Genomic DNA, 17,937 nt, shown 5'->3' on the forward strand with positions numbered 1-17,937 from the left:
AAGCATTGAAAAGTTATTTACAAATGAAATAAAAAATGTTTGCGCTTTTTCAATGTGAAATGTGTAAATATGTTTAAATATAAATATATATGTGTGTGTGTGTGTGTGTATATGTATATATATATGTATGTATGTGAAAAATATTCACCAACAAAGCAAACAGTTTTTGGTTTGTTTATAAAGTAGACGTAAACAAAAAAAAAGCAGGAAAATAAATGGAAGAGTATAGGGAATTAAGGCTGATTAGAGTAAATTAAAGGTTTATAAAGGGTTAAACAGAGGAACATTTGTTCATCCCTTTTGATCTGCAGATGAAGAAACGAAGATTCAAAAAAGAAACAAGGTTTCTTTATACTTTAGTGTTTCAGCGGCTGAGCAATGTTAATAAACATTGCCGGCTGCCTTTTAGCCAATGATGTGCCTGTGAAGTGGTTGCGTGAGCGGGAATTTTGAAGCGGTGCTTCTGATGTCGCTGCCTGAGCCTCTGGGTGAGTGAACTGAACTCTCCCTTCTCTCTTCCTTTTATCTAATCCTGCCTTCCATGTGCCATAGTGATCGATCCTGCCTTCCATGTGCCATAGTGATCGATCCTGCCTTCCATGTGCCATAGTGATCGATCCTGCCTTCCATGTGCCATAGTGATCGATCCTGCCTTCCATGTGCCATAGTGATCGATCCTGCCTTCCATGTGCCATAGTGATCGATCCCCCAGGCCCATGTGGATGAGACCTTAAAGGGATTGTAAAGTGTTTTTTTTTTTTTTATACAAAAGAGCCCCTTCCCCTTTAGGGTGAAGTTCCTCTTTAATTCCCTTTCAAACTGGAAACTGTAGTAACTCTGTGTAACACAAAGGACGTTGCTTGAATTTAGTCTTGAAATCATTTTTTTTTTTTTTTTTTACCTGCACAATATAGGAAATGCTATATATGTTTCGTAATGGTTCTGCCTATTAACCTCTAATTATTGCTTCTATAAGAGTCGATTTTTACCTGACCCTTTCACAAGCAATATCCAATATTTATCCCAAAAGATGCAGTTTAAAGTGTATGTAAACCCTTGTAATGATCTTCCTAGATTCTTTTTTGATCTGGTAAATATAGCTTTGAAAGTGTGTTATATCTATTTGACAAATATAGAAAAGTACCTGTTGGCTTCTGTCATAAACCCAGTGAGTCCCTGCTTGCATTGACAAAGCAGCGCCTGTGCTGCACTGTAATCCCAAGGAGTCTTATCAGCCCTGGACAGATCACTTGTGTGGCCTACAGAGCGATTCCCATCTATATTATGAAGAGGGGAAAATGTTGTTTAGCCCCATTTCAGAGAGCAGCCTAGGGAGACGACACTGCTACTCCATTGATATGTAGTTTATAAATATTGGAAGTGGCACTGATGAGGATCACCAGGTGAAAATAAAGGAAAAAAGCCAGAAAGAAAACTGCTCTATTTACCACATCTAAATACTGGAAAACTGCAGTGTATTACATTTGGTTTAGATGCACTTTAATTTTATGTGATCCAAGTTTAGGCATTGGTCATATATATACCTTTTTTAAATAGCCTGTTTCTAAATCCTCTCCGTCTGTAAACGGTACTTGTTGATTTTTTTACATTGCCTTTTAATCACTTTGATAGACACTCTGAGGAGAATTTACTAAGACTGGAGTAGCCGGAATCTAGAATAGCGGTGCATGGTTTTGTTTTAAAAGCTTAAAGCGGAGCACCACCCAAAAGGGGGAAGTTGCATGCTCCACTGCCACATTTTGGCACTTTTTGAGGAGGGGGAGCGGGTATCTGGTTATGACATTGGCCATGGTGATCTGAGCCGGAGGGTCACCCCCCTCCCCTTCTTCCCCAGAATGTCTTCTGGGACACATCGCAGGTCCCAGAAGACTATGGAACCATTCACAAGACGCACGGCAGCTCACTCATGCACAATTGTACACCTGCTGCAAAGCCACTAGGCTTCACTTCCTGTTTCCCTTACTTGCTATGCCAGCTCCTGCACCTGAATCTGATTGAAGAATTGGTTCAGGTGAGGACATTGCTGGATTGCTGGATCCCTGGACAGGTAAGTGTCCTTAATTTAAGTCAGCAGCTACAGTGTTTATAGCTGCTGACTTAATTTTTTTTTTTTAAGGTGAGCCTGGATCTTTAACTGAACAAGCTGAAGATATGATCTGGTTGGGTACTTTACACAGCTGCTCAAGATTGTCTGCTCCAGTGTTAATAAATTCTCCTCTTTCTGTATATTATGCTCTACAATTCTAATTCCTTTTCTTTTTTAAAGAGTTAAAATTAGAGAGAGGCTGGTGAGAGATGAAAACATGCTCGGGAGTCCACAACCCGATACAGAGACTTCTAATCAAAAGCAACATCACCCTGCCCCGATCTACCATGTGCCTTTTCAGTCTGAAAACTCTGCCTTTGATAGGGTCTATAAACAGCCATCTCCTTACCGCCAACCAGTGCTCGGCTATATCCAGCCAGCCAATGTTGCTTCTACGCCAAAACTTGTATCTCGGACTCAGTCTGACAACGTCATGATTTCAGCATTCACTACTTCGTTGAAAAATCCTCGTGCTGTCAACGATGTGAACATTGAGAAGTCCCGTCAAATTAATTCAGGTCTGACCAGCACTATTCAGCCCTTCAAACTGGCAAATAGCACAGGCAAACTATATCACTCCTTTGATGAAACCCCAACATATATATCACATGACCACAGGCAACGGCACGAAAAAAGGCTGGAGTCAAAAGATCAGCTGATGCATGTTTCTCCAATTATTCAACCTCCAAAGAGATCCCCTGAAATTGTGGGAAAAAGTGAAGCCCCGGCGTATCTGCAAAGTGAAACAGCTGCACTTCCATCCAAACCCCAAGGCCAAGCTAAAGAGATCTCGTCCATGAAACATAGGATGCTTGTACGCTCGATGTCAGACTCTACTGGCACTCAAAAGATGGAAGTCTTTAAGATCAAGGAGTCTGAAGTGCAGAATGAGATGGTATTTTTAGGCACTGAAGATGCTAATGTTGCCAATGAGGAAGCTGGTACGGTCAACACCAAGGTGTCTGTGGCCCAGCTTAGGAGTGCATATTTGGAGACGGCAAACTCAAGCAAAAGAGTTGACCAGTGGGTGACACTTGCAAGTTTTTGATTCATTCCTTGTGTGACTCCCTGCACGCCCTTTACCTTGTTTCACATTGTTTGCTAAAAAAAAAAAATGCACTTGGTGACCAGAAATGTTTCACACTGTAGTGTTAACACAAACATTAGTTTTAAATATTTTTCCCTTCACTCTTGCATGCTGTTTGAAATTTTAAATTGGTTTTGTTTTAAAAAGTTTTTTTTCCTTTTATCTTGTCTTTCTTCTTTTCCGAATAACCTACATCTTGATTACAAAGTGTGCCTAAGGCTGAAATGCCAATGTCAGGTGTTGATTTGGGTGCTGCCAATGAGCGGGAAAAGGGCCCTCGAAAGCCAAGACTGTATTTCTCACCTGGTGACAGTAGAAAGACTTCTGAAAGATTTAGAACTCAACCAGTTACTTCAGCTGAGAGAAAAGAAACGGATAGGTAGGCACTGGAATGCACAGCCAACACCGTATACTTAAACTGAATGGAGAAATTCACTAGGCTTGGTATAGCATGGCACTGTGGATAGGCAGCAGTCTGGTGTTTCAAGCTTTTTTTTTTTTTGCTTGGCATTTGGAGCCTTTGAGCCTAAACCTAGAAAGCTTCACTTGTTAACTCATGCATAATTATTATGGTTTCATGCTATGGAGTGTTTTACCTTGTGTGGTTTTATGTCCACGTGCATATCAATTCTTACAACTGATACACAAACTGTTCAGCTGCGCTCTGTGTGGTTTACGACCTCAAGTCTTGTGTGTTTTTGGTATACATATAATGTTTCAGTCTATTTTAATAGAAATGGTTTGCTAATTGTGTCATCTTCCACAGGTCAACGTTCCATCCACCAGTGCAAACAGCTGAAGGCAAGTGCTCTTTATTTTATTATAACCTGTCCCACTTGAAATTATTTAATTTGGATCATTTATTTGTGCTACTTTTGTTGGCCGTGTCGCAGCCAACAGGTGGTGCTGTCAAGTCAATTCAGTCTTTTGAAGACTCATTTTACCACTTTGTAAATAGGCTGTACTGTCATCTGCTATTCAGATTGCACATGAGGGACTCTGCCCCCTCCTCCCAACACAGGTAATACTCCATATTCCCATCGCACACACTCTGGGATAAAACTCTAAAGAATTTGGGTGCTGCAGCTGGAAACTGGTTCAGAAAGCCACAATGAAGATATTTACCAGCACACCATGGATCGACAAGGTAGCATCCAAATAGATTTTTTTTTTATTGCATGATCACATTACAGAATAGTGCATGCAAGGCCCCTTCATCAGACATGTGATGGCGAAGGGACCCTGTGTGCACTACTCTGTGATATGATCATGCAATAAAAGGTTTGAACGCTACCTTGTCGATCCATGGTGTGCTGGCAAATATCTTCATTATTCCTCCCAATACAGGACACCATATGAAGCTTGAGCTACGTGGTTACAAAAGCCTAGCAGCTGCTGTATTTGAAAAATATATTTGATGGAATTAAACATTAAAATCAATTATAAACAATATCAAAATGTAAAAAAGGCACCAAAAAAAAAAATTAAGCCGGCCATAGACTTCTTTCGTATCTCACCCGGTTCAGCAGGGGACTGGCCAAGATTTGAACAGTGTATGGGCAGGCTAAATGTACCCAAGTTGATTGATCAATTTGGGTACAACCAGCCTGTTGGATTTTGCTTGCGATTAATGCTAGTGGCTATTATAGCTGCTAGTTACTGTGTTCTCCTGGCAGAGACGGCTCCCCCTGCTGGTAGTACACAGTAGTTCAGTGGGAGGTATTCCCTCATCAACGCGGTTTCGATGGGAGGAATCCAGCAATTTTTTTCCTACAACCGGTGGTTGCGGCAAAGAAAATCCTCCGCCTCTGGCTGACTTTAGTTTCCTTTTCAAGAGTACTACTTGGTCATGTTAAACTAATAAAAGCCCTGTGTATAACTCGGAACGTGGATACAAAAGGTTCCTTTGTGTGCCTTTGACCATGGTGTTATGTTACTAAATGTTGGGGCTCAACTCTACCTACCGTATCGTATCTCTGTCAATTCAGAGGTCCTCATTGATTGCAGAAGCACTCTGAGGACAGTGAGTGGGTTGTAGTTTTAAAGGGACCGGAGTTTCGGGGAAGGTGATCCCCCGAAGTCGGGGAAGGTGATCCCCCGAAGTCGGGGAAGGTGATCCCCCGAAGTCGGGGAAGGTGATCCCCCGAAGTCGGGGAAGGTGATCCCCCGAAGTCGGGGAAGGTGATTCCCCCGAAGTCGGGGAAGGTGATCCCCCGAAGTCGGGGAAGGTGATTCCCCCGAAGTCGGGGAAGGTGATTCCCCCGAAGTCGGGGAAGGTGATTCCCCCGAAGTCGGGGAAGGTGATTCCCCCGAAGTCGGGGAAGGTGATCTCATAGTGACAGTGAACCCAGGATCCGAGGAGTGCACAGAGGGCAATTTCATAGAAAAAGGATCACTCCCCTTTTCTACAGAAGGTGATCACTCATTGGTTGCAAAGTGGTCATGTAGCATGCAAACAAATATTGGGCCATATGTGGACGAACTGTGAAGTGATCTCTTATAGGGAAACGGTACTAAACAATGTTATCAATAGTAGATTGAGTTTTTGTTTAACTTGTGTACATTGACTATCCTTTTTCCATTGTGATGAGTTGTGGCTGCATTGAGCTCTCCTTTTTTTTTTTTTTTTTTCCTTGGTAAAAGGTATATATAAAATGAATGTAAAGCATACATAAAAAAAATACACCAAAAACTGACCAAAACCATTATAGTTGCACCACTTCTTCTTTTTTTTTTTTTTTTTTGATTTTTAAAGTGGAACTTGGAAAGCAATAGGATAACTTGGAATAGCATGCGCTTGCACATTATGGTGAACTAACCTCTGGGTTTGCCCTTCTCCAGAAATAACAGCTCTGTGCTCTCCCTTGTGGCTTCCATGTTCACAAAAACATATTTTGCTGCCAGCCTCCCCCTTCTTTCATCACTGGGAGGCCAGTGATGATTCATTTCCTACACATAGTAAATGGAGTTATATTATCCCAGCATTTAGGCTATACACTTTGGCATCGAGTGTGCGCTTTCCATGCACAACAGGCAATGTTAATGCACAAAAAACCCTTTTTTTTTTTTTTTTTTTTTTTAAAGGTTAATCGTAAATAACGCAGTACAAAGTCTATTCAACCAAAAAGCTTGCTTATTAGCAATTTTTCGTATTGGACTTATGCTCCACTTTAGTTTATATATTTTAGCTTTATTTATTTTTTTTATTTTTTTTATGTCTACTTTGTTAAAATCAGTAGTGTTGGTGACCATTGGGATCAATTATTTCACTCTCTGGGTCATGTGACAGTTGACTGCTTGGCCTGAGAACTGTCCCTGGGGGGGGGGGGGGGGGGTCAGGTCACATGCTTCCATTTTCTTATAAGCTCTGTGTAGAGTGGCTGCAATGGAGGAAGAAGCTGTGTGGGAGTACAGGCAAGTGGAGGGGGGGTTGTGGGGGGCGGGGGGCTTTTGCTGGGCCAAGGTACCGTTGCCCTACATAAGCAAGGTGACAGAAAAAAAGTGCAAAGCATGTATTTTTATTAAATATTTATAATAAAACCATATTTATCAAGCAATTCAGAGTAGACATATATTGTTAAAACAAACCTCACTTGTAAGTATGGGACACCAGGTAGCAGATACAGATGTCTCCAGTACTCAGGGCTGATGGTAAACCTGAGGTTGATGGTCCTGCCCCCACACTAAATCGGATTGCTCTATATTTATATGTTACTGTCTGTGTATTCAATTCTTATATTTACCTTGTATATTTACAGAGGAGGCAAAAGTGGATGAGAGGGCAAAGCTGAGCGTAGCTGCAAAAAGACTTCTGTTCCGGGTAGGTATATATACCCCCTCCTCCTGGCATTTGTGGGATTGGTACCTATTGCAGTTTGTACAAACCGTCTTCTTCATTGCTGTGACTCTGTACTTTTTTGCATTCATTACTGAAGATGCTTTGATTACATGGTGATAAAGGGCTTTGGAATGGTGCCAGCAAAGAAAAAGCAATGCTTAATGATCTTTTTTTTTTTTTTTTTATCTGAGTGGTTCAATTCATTCCCCCAGAAAGAAGATTGCATTGCTCATAGGCCGGAGTTAACATCGAATGCTGATGGCTCCTTGTGTTTTTTTGATCTGTAATTTGAAATGGTGCCGTTCTTTGATCTTCTGTAGAGAAAAAAAAAACTTGTCTGCAAAAACCATTAAGCGGTCTACCTTGCCTGGCATTTAAGGGTCATTTACAACACTAAAATATAGAAAGAAAGGATGTATTTGAAAATGTGTATCCTAAAGAAATAAAGTAATATGTTTTATGGGTGTGTTGTGGTGTCCCGGTTATCAGAGTGAATTTTTGTTTAAGTTTATAAGTATCTAAACTCTTGTATTAAATCTGTTTACATAAATTTTTTTTGCTATTTAGCACTGCGCTACTTTAACTGACAATTGTGCAGTCATGAAACATTTAAATAATTTCTCCATACAAATAGAGCTTTCTTTTGGTGGCATTTGATCACCACTTTTTTTTATTATAAAAATTTATAACGAAAGACCCAAACATTTTGAGAAGAAAAGTTCCTAATATTCTACTTTTTTCATAAATTTAGGCCATAATGTATTCTGCTACAAGTCTGTGGTTAAAAAAAAGTGTATAATTGGTTTGTATGAAAGTTAGTGTCTACAGATTATGGTGTGTATATATATGTGTGTGTGTGTGTGTATATGTATATATATATATATATACTGCCCTATAGGTGCTATACTGGTAATGGCAGTGATCAGTGACTTAGTGTGACGGGCGCTACTAACACACTGGCTGGGAGGGTCACTAACTGACACTGATGTTGCTAGTGACACTAATACAGTGATCGTGATAATACTGTACATGGTACTAATGACACTGGCTGGGAAGGGGTTAACACCAAAGGGTTAAACTGTGCCTAACAAGTGTTACATAATAAGGTTGAATAAAGACACCAGTCCATCCAGTTCAACTTGAGTGAGTGTCTACATTTGTCCCTATCCCTGTACATTGCACACTCACATCGGTCCCTACCCTCAAGGAGCCCACAATCCAAGGTCCCCATTCATATTCTAAGGCCAATTTGGGACAGAAGCCAGTTAACCTACCAGCATGTCTTTGGAGTGTGGGAGGAAACAAGAGTACCCGGAGGAAACCCACGCAGGCACAGAGAGAACATGCAAACTCCAGGCAGGTAGTGTCGTGGTTGGGATTAAAACCAGCGACCCTTTTTACTGCTAGGTGAGAGTGCTAACCACTACACCACTGTGCCGCCCTACCAGTGTTGTGTGCTGGTTTTTCCTATTGACCTGACAGTGTTTTTTTTTTTTTTTTCTCCCGGCTTTTCAGGGATAAGTAACAGCCAGATCGCTGTTCTCTGTAAACAGAGTTCTGTGTGTTTGTAAACAAAGAACTATGTTTTGTGATTAGACACAGGCAATCAACAGGTTTCAGTCGAAATTTGCTGCCATACTTGTGCTGGGTAAAATCGCACACCTGTGTGCAAAGCCGGAAAAAAGCTGGCAATGTTTATTGCTATGCCTGCACCTGCCACGTGCTTTTGGTATATTTAACGTGAGCAGTCGGCAGATGCCTAAAAATCATAATTTTATCAATTTTTTTTTAGAAATCTGTTTATTATGTAACACAGGTTTTCTCAGATTACTATAGGTCAATGTTTTTCATCTTTTTTCACTAAAGGCACCCTTTAAAATTATGCACAAGGCACCCTATTCTAAAATGCTAAGACGAATCTAATAGTTACACATAATGCAGCAACAACCACACACGTAGGACACCCGACATTAGAGGTGATTTATTCTTACAAAACAAATACTGTACACCTTTGTACACTGACTAGTATTCCAAAGTTCCCCTCCATTCACACAGGGGCAACATGACTTCAAGCGAGACTTTGGGAGGCAACTTGGACACGACTTGAGTATGAATCACAGCACGACTTCAGGCAACTTACAAGGCAACTTGAAGTTGCTTTCAGGACAGAGGACTTTACCAGTGGTCAATCACCTAATAATCAGCTCTGTGGGAGGGAGGGGTTTGCCTAGAAAACTATTTTTACTTCCTGGAAAGTTGCTTCAGTTAAGACAGGGGATCCGACTTGGAGGCGACTTCCATTGAAATCAATGGGTACAAGTTGCCTACAAGTCGGATTGAAGTAGTACAGGAACCTTTTTTCTGAAGTCGGAGCGACTTCAGTAGTGTACATTAAGACGGCTCTCATTCACTTACATTGATTTTATCATGTTGCGTGACTTGAGGCAACTTGGGACTTGCTCTTGTGTGAATGGACTCTTAGGGCCGGTTCACACAGCGGGCGATGCGAGGCGACACGCCTCGCCTCGCTCCCGCAAGTCGCCCCCGTTCTGTACAATGGAACCGTTCTGAGAGGAGCGACTCGAGTCGCTCCGACTCAGAAAAAAGGTTCCTGTACTACTTCTGGGCGACTTCGGGGGCGACTTGCATTGACTTCTATACAGAAGTCATCTGCAAGTCGCCGCTGAGGTCGCCGCAGGTCGCGGCGAGGCAAGTCGGAGACTCCTCGCCGCGCCTGCAGTGTGAACCGGCCCTTAGTTTAACGCCAGTGTAACCCCAGTGCTGACGGAGAGGGGCAGGGAAGGGGCAAACAAGGATACTGTGCAGGTGCCCAATATCTTATCCACCAATTACTTCATTAAGCTAAAAATTGTTTCAAAGCATCACCACAGAGTGGTACTGTGTATACCCAGGTAAATATGTGCCATGTCCCCAGGGGAGGGCTGACAGCTCTAGGTTTATAGGTCTAAGGAGGAGGACAGTGTGGCCCTCTATGGCCTCCAAGAACTAAAGTACAAACGAGTCCCTGTATGAATCACTCAGCGATCAGGACCTCCTCCCCCCCCCCCCCCAGCTTTACACAAAGCTTGTTGCCCAAAAAAGGTGCACAAGCTTCTCTTGCACGACACGCAGAGAAACACTTGTAAACCGTGCACACAAAAAAAAATCACATGCAGGATGTGAAATGGGGGGGTGGGGGGGTTGTCTTACCCCTTTGCACTCCCAGTTCCTGCTCTCCACATTTAGGCTGAGTTCACACTATATGGGGAACAGCTCCCAGCAGGGGGGTCCAGTGCCTCCCTGTTCTCAGTTTCAGGGGTGAACCGAGAAATTTTGCCTGAATTCAGACCTGAAACTGAGCCAAGGATGCACAGGACCCTTCTGCTCTGCGCTCCGCAGCCCACTGAAATGTGTGAACCGGCTCCATTAAGAACCAGTCACATTCTTCCGTCGTGCGAATTGGATGTGGAGAACCCGGCCTTAATCAGCAGAGTCAAGGGGGTCTGTCTGTTTACATACACCATGAAGCGACCATGAGCTCACAAACCATAAAGGGAAATCCAAGAATGTAAGGCATACTGATCTGGTCAGCTGGAAGCAGTTTTGTTCCGATGTATGCATTCTCTGCAATCTATCTACGGAGTGTTATTTGATCAGGGCTCTTTTGTGGTTACCTCAACAGTGCATTTGCTTTACATGTACATCCCTACTAATCACTACAAAATAACCCCCTATTAGAGCAAACTTTGTAATTCTGTTCAGCCTCTCTTTTAAATCTCTCACCTTTTTTATGAATATTATACGTCACATGAAGTGAACTGGAATTGCCCAAGAATTCCTTTGTGCATGTTAAGCGCATTGTTCTATTTTGTCTTCTTAACTTAATAAGGGTCTTATACTTGTGCCAACAAACTTTGTATAATCTGAATGTAAAACGTAATGGGATTTCTGGGTAACCACTAAATGAAGTCATGTGCTTAAACTGCAGTTTGTTCCATTAACATCTCTTTCCATTGTTCTTTCAATTGCAGGAGATGGAAAAATCTGTGGACCCCAAAGCCCCTAAACCACGTGCTAGAAACGCGGCCATTGAGAGGAGGCTTCGTCGGGCTCAAGACAGGTCTCGCACACAGCCGGTCACTACAGAAGAAGTGGTGATAGCAACAACGTAAGTGCTGGCACGGTGCGAGCGTGCTGCTGCTCTGAGATTCTAGGCTGCTCTCCCAATGTATTAGCTAGGGAAGTATGAAGTACTTGTAGCTCAAGAACCTGGGCACTTCACATCCTGTCTGCCAGAATGATGGATAACTGAACACCATGTTTGCAAAAGGAATTGAGACGTGAATCACTTCAGTTATGCTGCAGTATAGGCTTTTCCAGGAAAATAAATCCTCATTTCTTTCTCTGTAATCCAAATAAAGTATAAGCTGGGTGATCTGGAGTTTGGGTTATTGTAGCTACACAGTAATTAAAAGCAAACATTGATTATCGCTCTACTCACGCTACTGTGACGTTAATTATGGATATAGTTTGCATATTGTGGGGCCAAATCTCACCCAAGTACCACAGGAACCTTTTCCCAAAATCGCACCAGACGGAGTCACATTGATGTGCACAGGCTCCATTGAAAATGTGATTTCTTTTCATGCGATCCTGTGCAACTTAAGTCACATCTGAAAATGCACTAGTCAAACAAGCTTAAAAGTGATCAAGTCTTTTCACTATTAACTCTTTGTATATGTTGCTACTTAAAGTGGTTGTAAACCCCGTCCATTAAATTTGATCTAAATGTATACCTGTAGTGTTTACTTGTCTCTCTCTAAAGCACTAAGTGCCATTTCTCTCAGGTGCTCCGTTCCTCTGTTATCAGCATGAGTCACTTCTGACAAATTATGCAACACATGAGATAACAGTAGCTGAAAATTTGCCCGGGGTGGGGGGGAAGAGAGATTAGCAGTCTATTCATAATACAGCTCCTTTGTTCATCTGCCTATGTGGAGGGGTGTGTGTCCCTTTCTTACAATCAGCTGTCACACAATATAATCCCAGTATCCCCACCCACCACTATGTGCTGCTGAAAGGGTAAGACATATTTTTAACAGGATATACACTTTCCAAAGTGTAGAAAGCTGTAGACAGCAGATATACAATTAAAGGTTTTGCAGGAGGGTTTGTTTCATCTGTGTATCATCTGAGGCTGTGCACTTCGCTGGGTATATGTGAGGGTTTACAACCACTTTAATGGAAACTTATAGCAAGTAGTAACTGAGCTTTACGACAAGTCTTCACTGTCTCCTGTAGCTAAGATGAAGCAATGGATAATACCCAAAATTGACAGCAAAAGAACCAATGTTGTCTATGCAAGCATTGTTCACCCTGCTTCCCCTCCCAGCAGTGACTCGGCAGTCTTCTAACCTGTCAAGAAAACACCTCCAAAGCTCTGGGAGTGTAGAACAGGAAGAGCTGCACACTACTATATGAAAGTTAATCTTGGCACTTGTGTAAACTTGCTCTTGCGGGTAAAACCCTGGACTTGCACTGTCTGTATCCAGGGTTTTATGTGCATGCACAAATTTACGCAATCCCCTGCATAAATCCTCCTTCTAGTAATGTACATTGCAGTTTGTGGCTGCTTTTGTGGATTCCTTTGCACATGCTATGCTCCATGTACTCCCCCTTGCAGCTATGTGCCTTAAGCCCACTTACTGCTATTTTAAGATTATATAAATACTTGATAGTCTACAGACTGGCCACAAGTTTACTTTAAATGACCAAGAAGTCCAAATTGCAATATACCCTTTTAAAGACTACATTTTCCATTTTTAGTGAGGATTGCAGTTTATTGTACCAACCTTTAAAGTTGGGCAGAGAGCAGTGATGTGCTGTAGGTTATGTATAGAAACCAATCAAACATTTTTGTTTTTTATTTTTTTAAAGTAGACTTTGAATGCCATAATTGCTTTATTAACTGGGCCAAATGTTAAATCTGCCCTGAAGAAGACCGTTATCAACATTAACATTATTCACTCTACAGAGTGAAGTGTGATCAATCACACAATAAGCTCATCTTACACTAGTAGATTTTGGAACAAAACATTTGTTTGAATTTTTTTTATCAGTACATTTGATGACATGGGATCGGATTGTTCCTCGGATTATTTTTCGGATCAGCAAAAAATAGACAAGACAAATCCTTGTTACACCCACAGGAGTTTTAGATTTCAGTTATTTTCAACACAAAACGGAACTTATATGCTTAAAGCGGAGCTCCACCTGAATTACAACTGATATTCCCTTACGATTGTAATATGGTCTAATTTCATTTTATCCCCTTTACCTTGCTGCTACCATCTTCTTTTCTTCTTTGTTTTTGTATTTCCTGGTCCTGGAGTCTCTGGATATGGACAGTGCGGCTGTGAATATGGGCGGGTTTTCAGCGGCCAGGTCTGCACTTCCTCTTGGCCGCACTGTCTCCTGGGATCCTTTTTTCAAGTTCCCAGGAGTATGTGCGGTGCTCAGGCGCGAGTTATTGTGCGATTCAGAAAAAGCAACCTGAGTTGTTGTCAGCGCTTGGATTAGTTTAATCTGCGCATGCGCAAGATCGGCGCTTGAACGGGCGGTGCATGCTGGGACATCAGCAGCACAGTGTCCCGGAAGAGAATGCCTGTGGGCTTCACATGTTCTCATGCTGGTTTCCATCTTGATGGTGGACATTTTATAAAGTATTATCAATTCTGAAAAAGAGCAGCATGAGATTTTTAAAATGCAACATTTCTAAATAGTACTCCTTGTCATTTTCTCCCACAAAAAAAAGGCGGTGGAACCCCGCTTTAACATTATCTAAATGTTAAATGTGAAAATCAGAGGTGTTCTGTCACATTAGCAACCATGTAAGGTCAGCAGGTTTGCTGCTGCATTTAAAATTTAACATCTAAACAGTCCGTTGGATTTACAAATACTGTAAGCATATAAGCTCCGTTTTTTGTATTGAAAACTCTGAAATCTAAAACTCCGGTGGGTGTAAGATGTCTGCTTGCCCCCTTCTCACTCTATATCTTTACTGTGCAGGAGTGTGGGGTGTAGCGAGATGGCGGCAATGAAACGTCACTTCCTGACGAGACAGCAGCCGCCGCTGGGTGTACCAAGGTGGCCACCACTCGAGCTAGGCCCAAGCCGCGGCCTTTCCTATGGCTGAGGCAGCGGTGTGCTCCGCAGATAGCGTGGTGTGCCGATCTGAACAGGTTGGCCCGTTCGGATCACAGATCGGTGACGGTCAGTTGCACCCCTAGTCAAAAGTACCTCAAAAATGTTTGCTTTTAACATTTCGTTTTGAAATGAATTTGCATTTCCCAAATGAGAACCATATACACTATTAGAAATTGGTTCAAAAATCACCGCTGGCATATGTCCTCATTGAACTTTCAGATGGTTAAAGAGGTAGTAAACCCTGATGGGTTTACTTCCTCTTTCATTCCCTGCAAAGGTAAAGCATAATGGACTACTATGCATCGCATAGTAGCTTATTATGTGTCACTTACCTGACACAGGAGCCAGCGAAGTCACCGCTGTCCCCTGTAGTCCAGCGCATCCATCTTCTCGGTGGGTCTCGCTGCTCCGCCGCTGTCACTCGGTGAAGCCACGATGACGTCACTCCCGTGCATGCGCACGGGAGCCGCCACATGCACCATATCGCCGTTGATGAATGCCGCGCTCAATGCGCCGTAGACAGCGGTGCCTGTCTTTCGGCAAATATCTCCTAAACCTACACGGTTTCTTGGACCTACAGGTAAGCCTTAATCTAGGCTTACCTGTAGGTCAAAGTGTGTTGTAAGGGTTTACAACCACTTTAAAACCTGCCTAAATGGTATCGTGCTCAATGAAAGGTTGACAGCCATCTTGGAGGATATATTTTCTTTTACAAAAAGTCAATAAACATGACACAAGTTTACGTTACTGTTATGTATAGCCTGTAGTGATTCTATAGTCTCTATTATACTACTGAGAATTTTTTTTTTAATTGGCAACAGTGTCTTGGCTTTTTAAAACTGAGGCTTTTTGGTTTCTATTAATTTATGTGCTTGTCTGGACTCTAATAATTAGGCCATTAGCCCACTCAGACTAAGTATTTTAAGATATGGCACTTCCAGCTATGTTAAGTCTTGTAAACACAATATATGCACCTGATGGGTTATACTCTTGTTTTGTATTGTTAACTTTAGATAAGTTCAAGAAAAAAAATTACATTCTGCCATTTCTAATTTTCTTATCAAGGTAAACAATTACCCCACTAACAATTTAGAAAATCCAAACTAACTTCTGCTTCTGAAAGCAGGTTCTGATCAGCTTTAGTTACCTGTTGACAAATTTGTCAAATTTGACAGTGCTGATTTCTTACAAAGTATTATTGGTTTTGAGGTAGGAAAGCGGAATCGAAAACACTCTAAGTGAAGGAGTTGCCCTTACCAGCCAATACAATGGGTGCTTTTGTTTGGGTGCTATGCAACATGCAGGACTGTCTATTCAACCTATTTCAGTTCTATGATTATTCACGATCAGGTTTTTTGTTTTTTATAGGAATGTTGTTTTACCAGATTTGACATGGATATTATGACAAGTTGTTAGTTTTAAATATAATTCCGACAACAAAGTACACCAATAGGTATAGAGGGCATTTGAAAAGTATTCACAGCGCTTCACTTTTTCAATATTTTTGTTATGTTGCAGCCTTAATCCAAAATGGATTAAATTCATTATTTTCCACAAAATTCTAAAAGCCATACCCCATAATGAGACAGAGGAATGAAGTTTGTTTGAAATCTTTGCAAATTTATTAAAAATTAAAAAATTAGATTTTTTTTTTTATGTACACAAATATTCCCAGCTTTTGTTCAATAATTTGTTGAAGCACCTTTGGCACCAATTACAGCCTCAAGTCTTTTTAAGTATGATGCTACAAGATTGGCACACCTATTTCTGTGCAGTCTCTCCCATTCTTTTTTGCAGGACCTCTATCAGGTTGAATGAGGCGCATCAATGCACTTTTCAAATATCTCCAGAGATGTTCAATCGGGTTCAAGTCTGGGCTCTGGCTAGGACACTCGGGAACATATTCAGAGTTGTCCCGTAGCCACTCCTTTATCTTAGCTATGTGCTTAGGGTTGTTGTACTGTTGGAAGACGAACCCCCCCCCCCCCCCCCCAGTCTGAGGTCCAGAATGCTCTGAAGCATCTTTTCATTAAGGATGTCTCTGTACATTGCTGCGTTCGTCTTTCCTTTGATCCTGACTAACCTCCCAGTTCCTGCCGCTAAAAAACATCCCCACAGTATGATGCTGCCACCACCATGCTTCACCGTAGGGAATGGTATTGGAGTTGTCTGGTTTCCTCCAGACATGACTCCAGGCAAGAGTTCAATCTTTGTTTTATCAGACCAGAGAAATTAGTTTTTCATGGTCTGAAAGTCCTTCAGGTGCCTTTTGCCTAATTCCCAGATGAGCTGTCTACTGAGGAGTGGCTTCCGTCTGGCTACTCTACCACACAGGCCTGACTGGTGGAGTGCTGCAGAGATGGGGGTTCTCTCTCCACAGAGAAACGTTGGCGCTCTGTCAGAGTGGCCATTGGGTTCCTGGCCACCTCCCTGACTTAGGCCCTTCTCCTCCGATCGCTCAGTTTTGCCGGACGGCCCACTCTAGGAAGAGTCCTGGTGGTTCCAAACCTCCTCATGTACAGATGATGGAGGCACTGTGCTCATTGGGATCTTCAATGCTGCAGAAATGTTACGGTATCCTTCCCAAAATCTGTGTCTCGATACAATCCTGTCTGAGGTCTTCAGACAATTGCTTGGTTTGTGCTCTGACATGCGCTGTTAACTTGTGGGACCTTATATAGACAGGTGTTTGCCTTTCCAAATCATGTCCAATCAACTGAATTTACCACAGGTGGACTTCAATCAAGTTGTAGAAACATCTGAAGGATGATCAGTGGAGACAGGATGCACCTGAGCTCAATTTTGAGTGTTATGACAAAGGCTGTGAATACTTGTATACATGTGATTTTCATTATTTTTTTTATAAATTTGCAAAGATTTTAAACAAACTTCTTTCACGTTGTCATTATGGGGGGATGTTTGTAGAATTTTGAGGGATATAATGAATTTAATACTTTTGGAATAAGGCTTTAACATAATGTGGATCAAGTGAAGCAGTATGAATACTTGCACTGTATGTAAATACCTAACCTGAAAAAATATTTGTAGGTTTGTTCAGCTGCTTTTGTAATTCACACACCTGATACCATTCAGTGACCACAACTTTGAAGTTCCTGCTTCTCTTCTGTGGATGTTTCACAAGACTAGAGGCAGATATTACTCCACTGATGAGGTTTTCCTTGTCTTCACCCATCCTGTATTATCCAAACTCCAGGAATCAGCAGTGTTGCATGCTTACATTAGTCCAGCTTGTCACAATATGCGTATACATATATCATACCCGAGGGACAACTGGAGAAGCTGAAGCGCCCTGTGGTTGCTACTACTACTACAGTGATAGCTGCGATCTTCAGGGTCCTGTGGGGGTTCTGTGTGAGCAGTTTCCCTTTTTACCCAGACCATAAGTTGTCGCCCTCTTGACACTGCTGCCATTCATAGAATGTTCTGGATTTTTTTTTTTTTTTTTTTTTTATACATGACTACAAGGAATTCACTGATTGGACAAGGCGGAGGGGAGGTAGACCAATGTAAGTATGTAGTACAGATCAAGCCAAATGTTCTGAAACATGTTGACATGGATGAAATATAGGCAGATTGACCTACAATCCTGGCACTTCTTTTAGCCTGTTTCCTGGTTAATAGGTGGTTGTGGGAATTTTTTTGGGGATAAAATGATTGTTTTGAACATCAATGGGCTTT

At 41.9% G+C, this 17,937-nt stretch overlaps 1 protein-coding gene across 13 annotated transcripts in view; it reads left to right on the forward strand.

Moving 5' to 3' along the window:
* Positions 1-17,937, forward strand: part of SVIL (supervillin) — a 334,548-nt gene that overhangs the window by 174,609 nt on the left and 142,002 nt on the right. For 9 of the 13 annotated variants that reach the window (XM_077491057.1, XM_077491058.1, XM_077491050.1 and 6 more), the window contains 5 exons: positions 2,288-3,130; positions 3,403-3,573; positions 3,961-3,995; positions 6,953-7,014; positions 11,064-11,200. In XM_077491057.1, the coding sequence (XP_077347183.1) occupies positions 2,288-3,130; positions 3,403-3,573; positions 3,961-3,995; positions 6,953-7,014; positions 11,064-11,200 (1,248 nt within the window). The remainder of the gene's footprint in view (positions 1-2,287; positions 3,131-3,402; positions 3,574-3,960; positions 3,996-6,952; positions 7,015-11,063; positions 11,201-17,937) is intronic. The other 4 variants (XM_077491060.1, XM_077491061.1, XM_077491062.1 and 1 more) reach the window with 2 other exon arrangements.

Source organism: Lithobates pipiens, unplaced genomic scaffold, assembly GCF_037356315.1.
Source record: "Lithobates pipiens isolate NorthernLeopardFrog02 unplaced genomic scaffold, aLitPip1_a1.2 Scaffold_19, whole genome shotgun sequence".
NCBI lineage: Eukaryota > Metazoa > Chordata > Amphibia > Anura > Ranidae > Lithobates > Lithobates pipiens.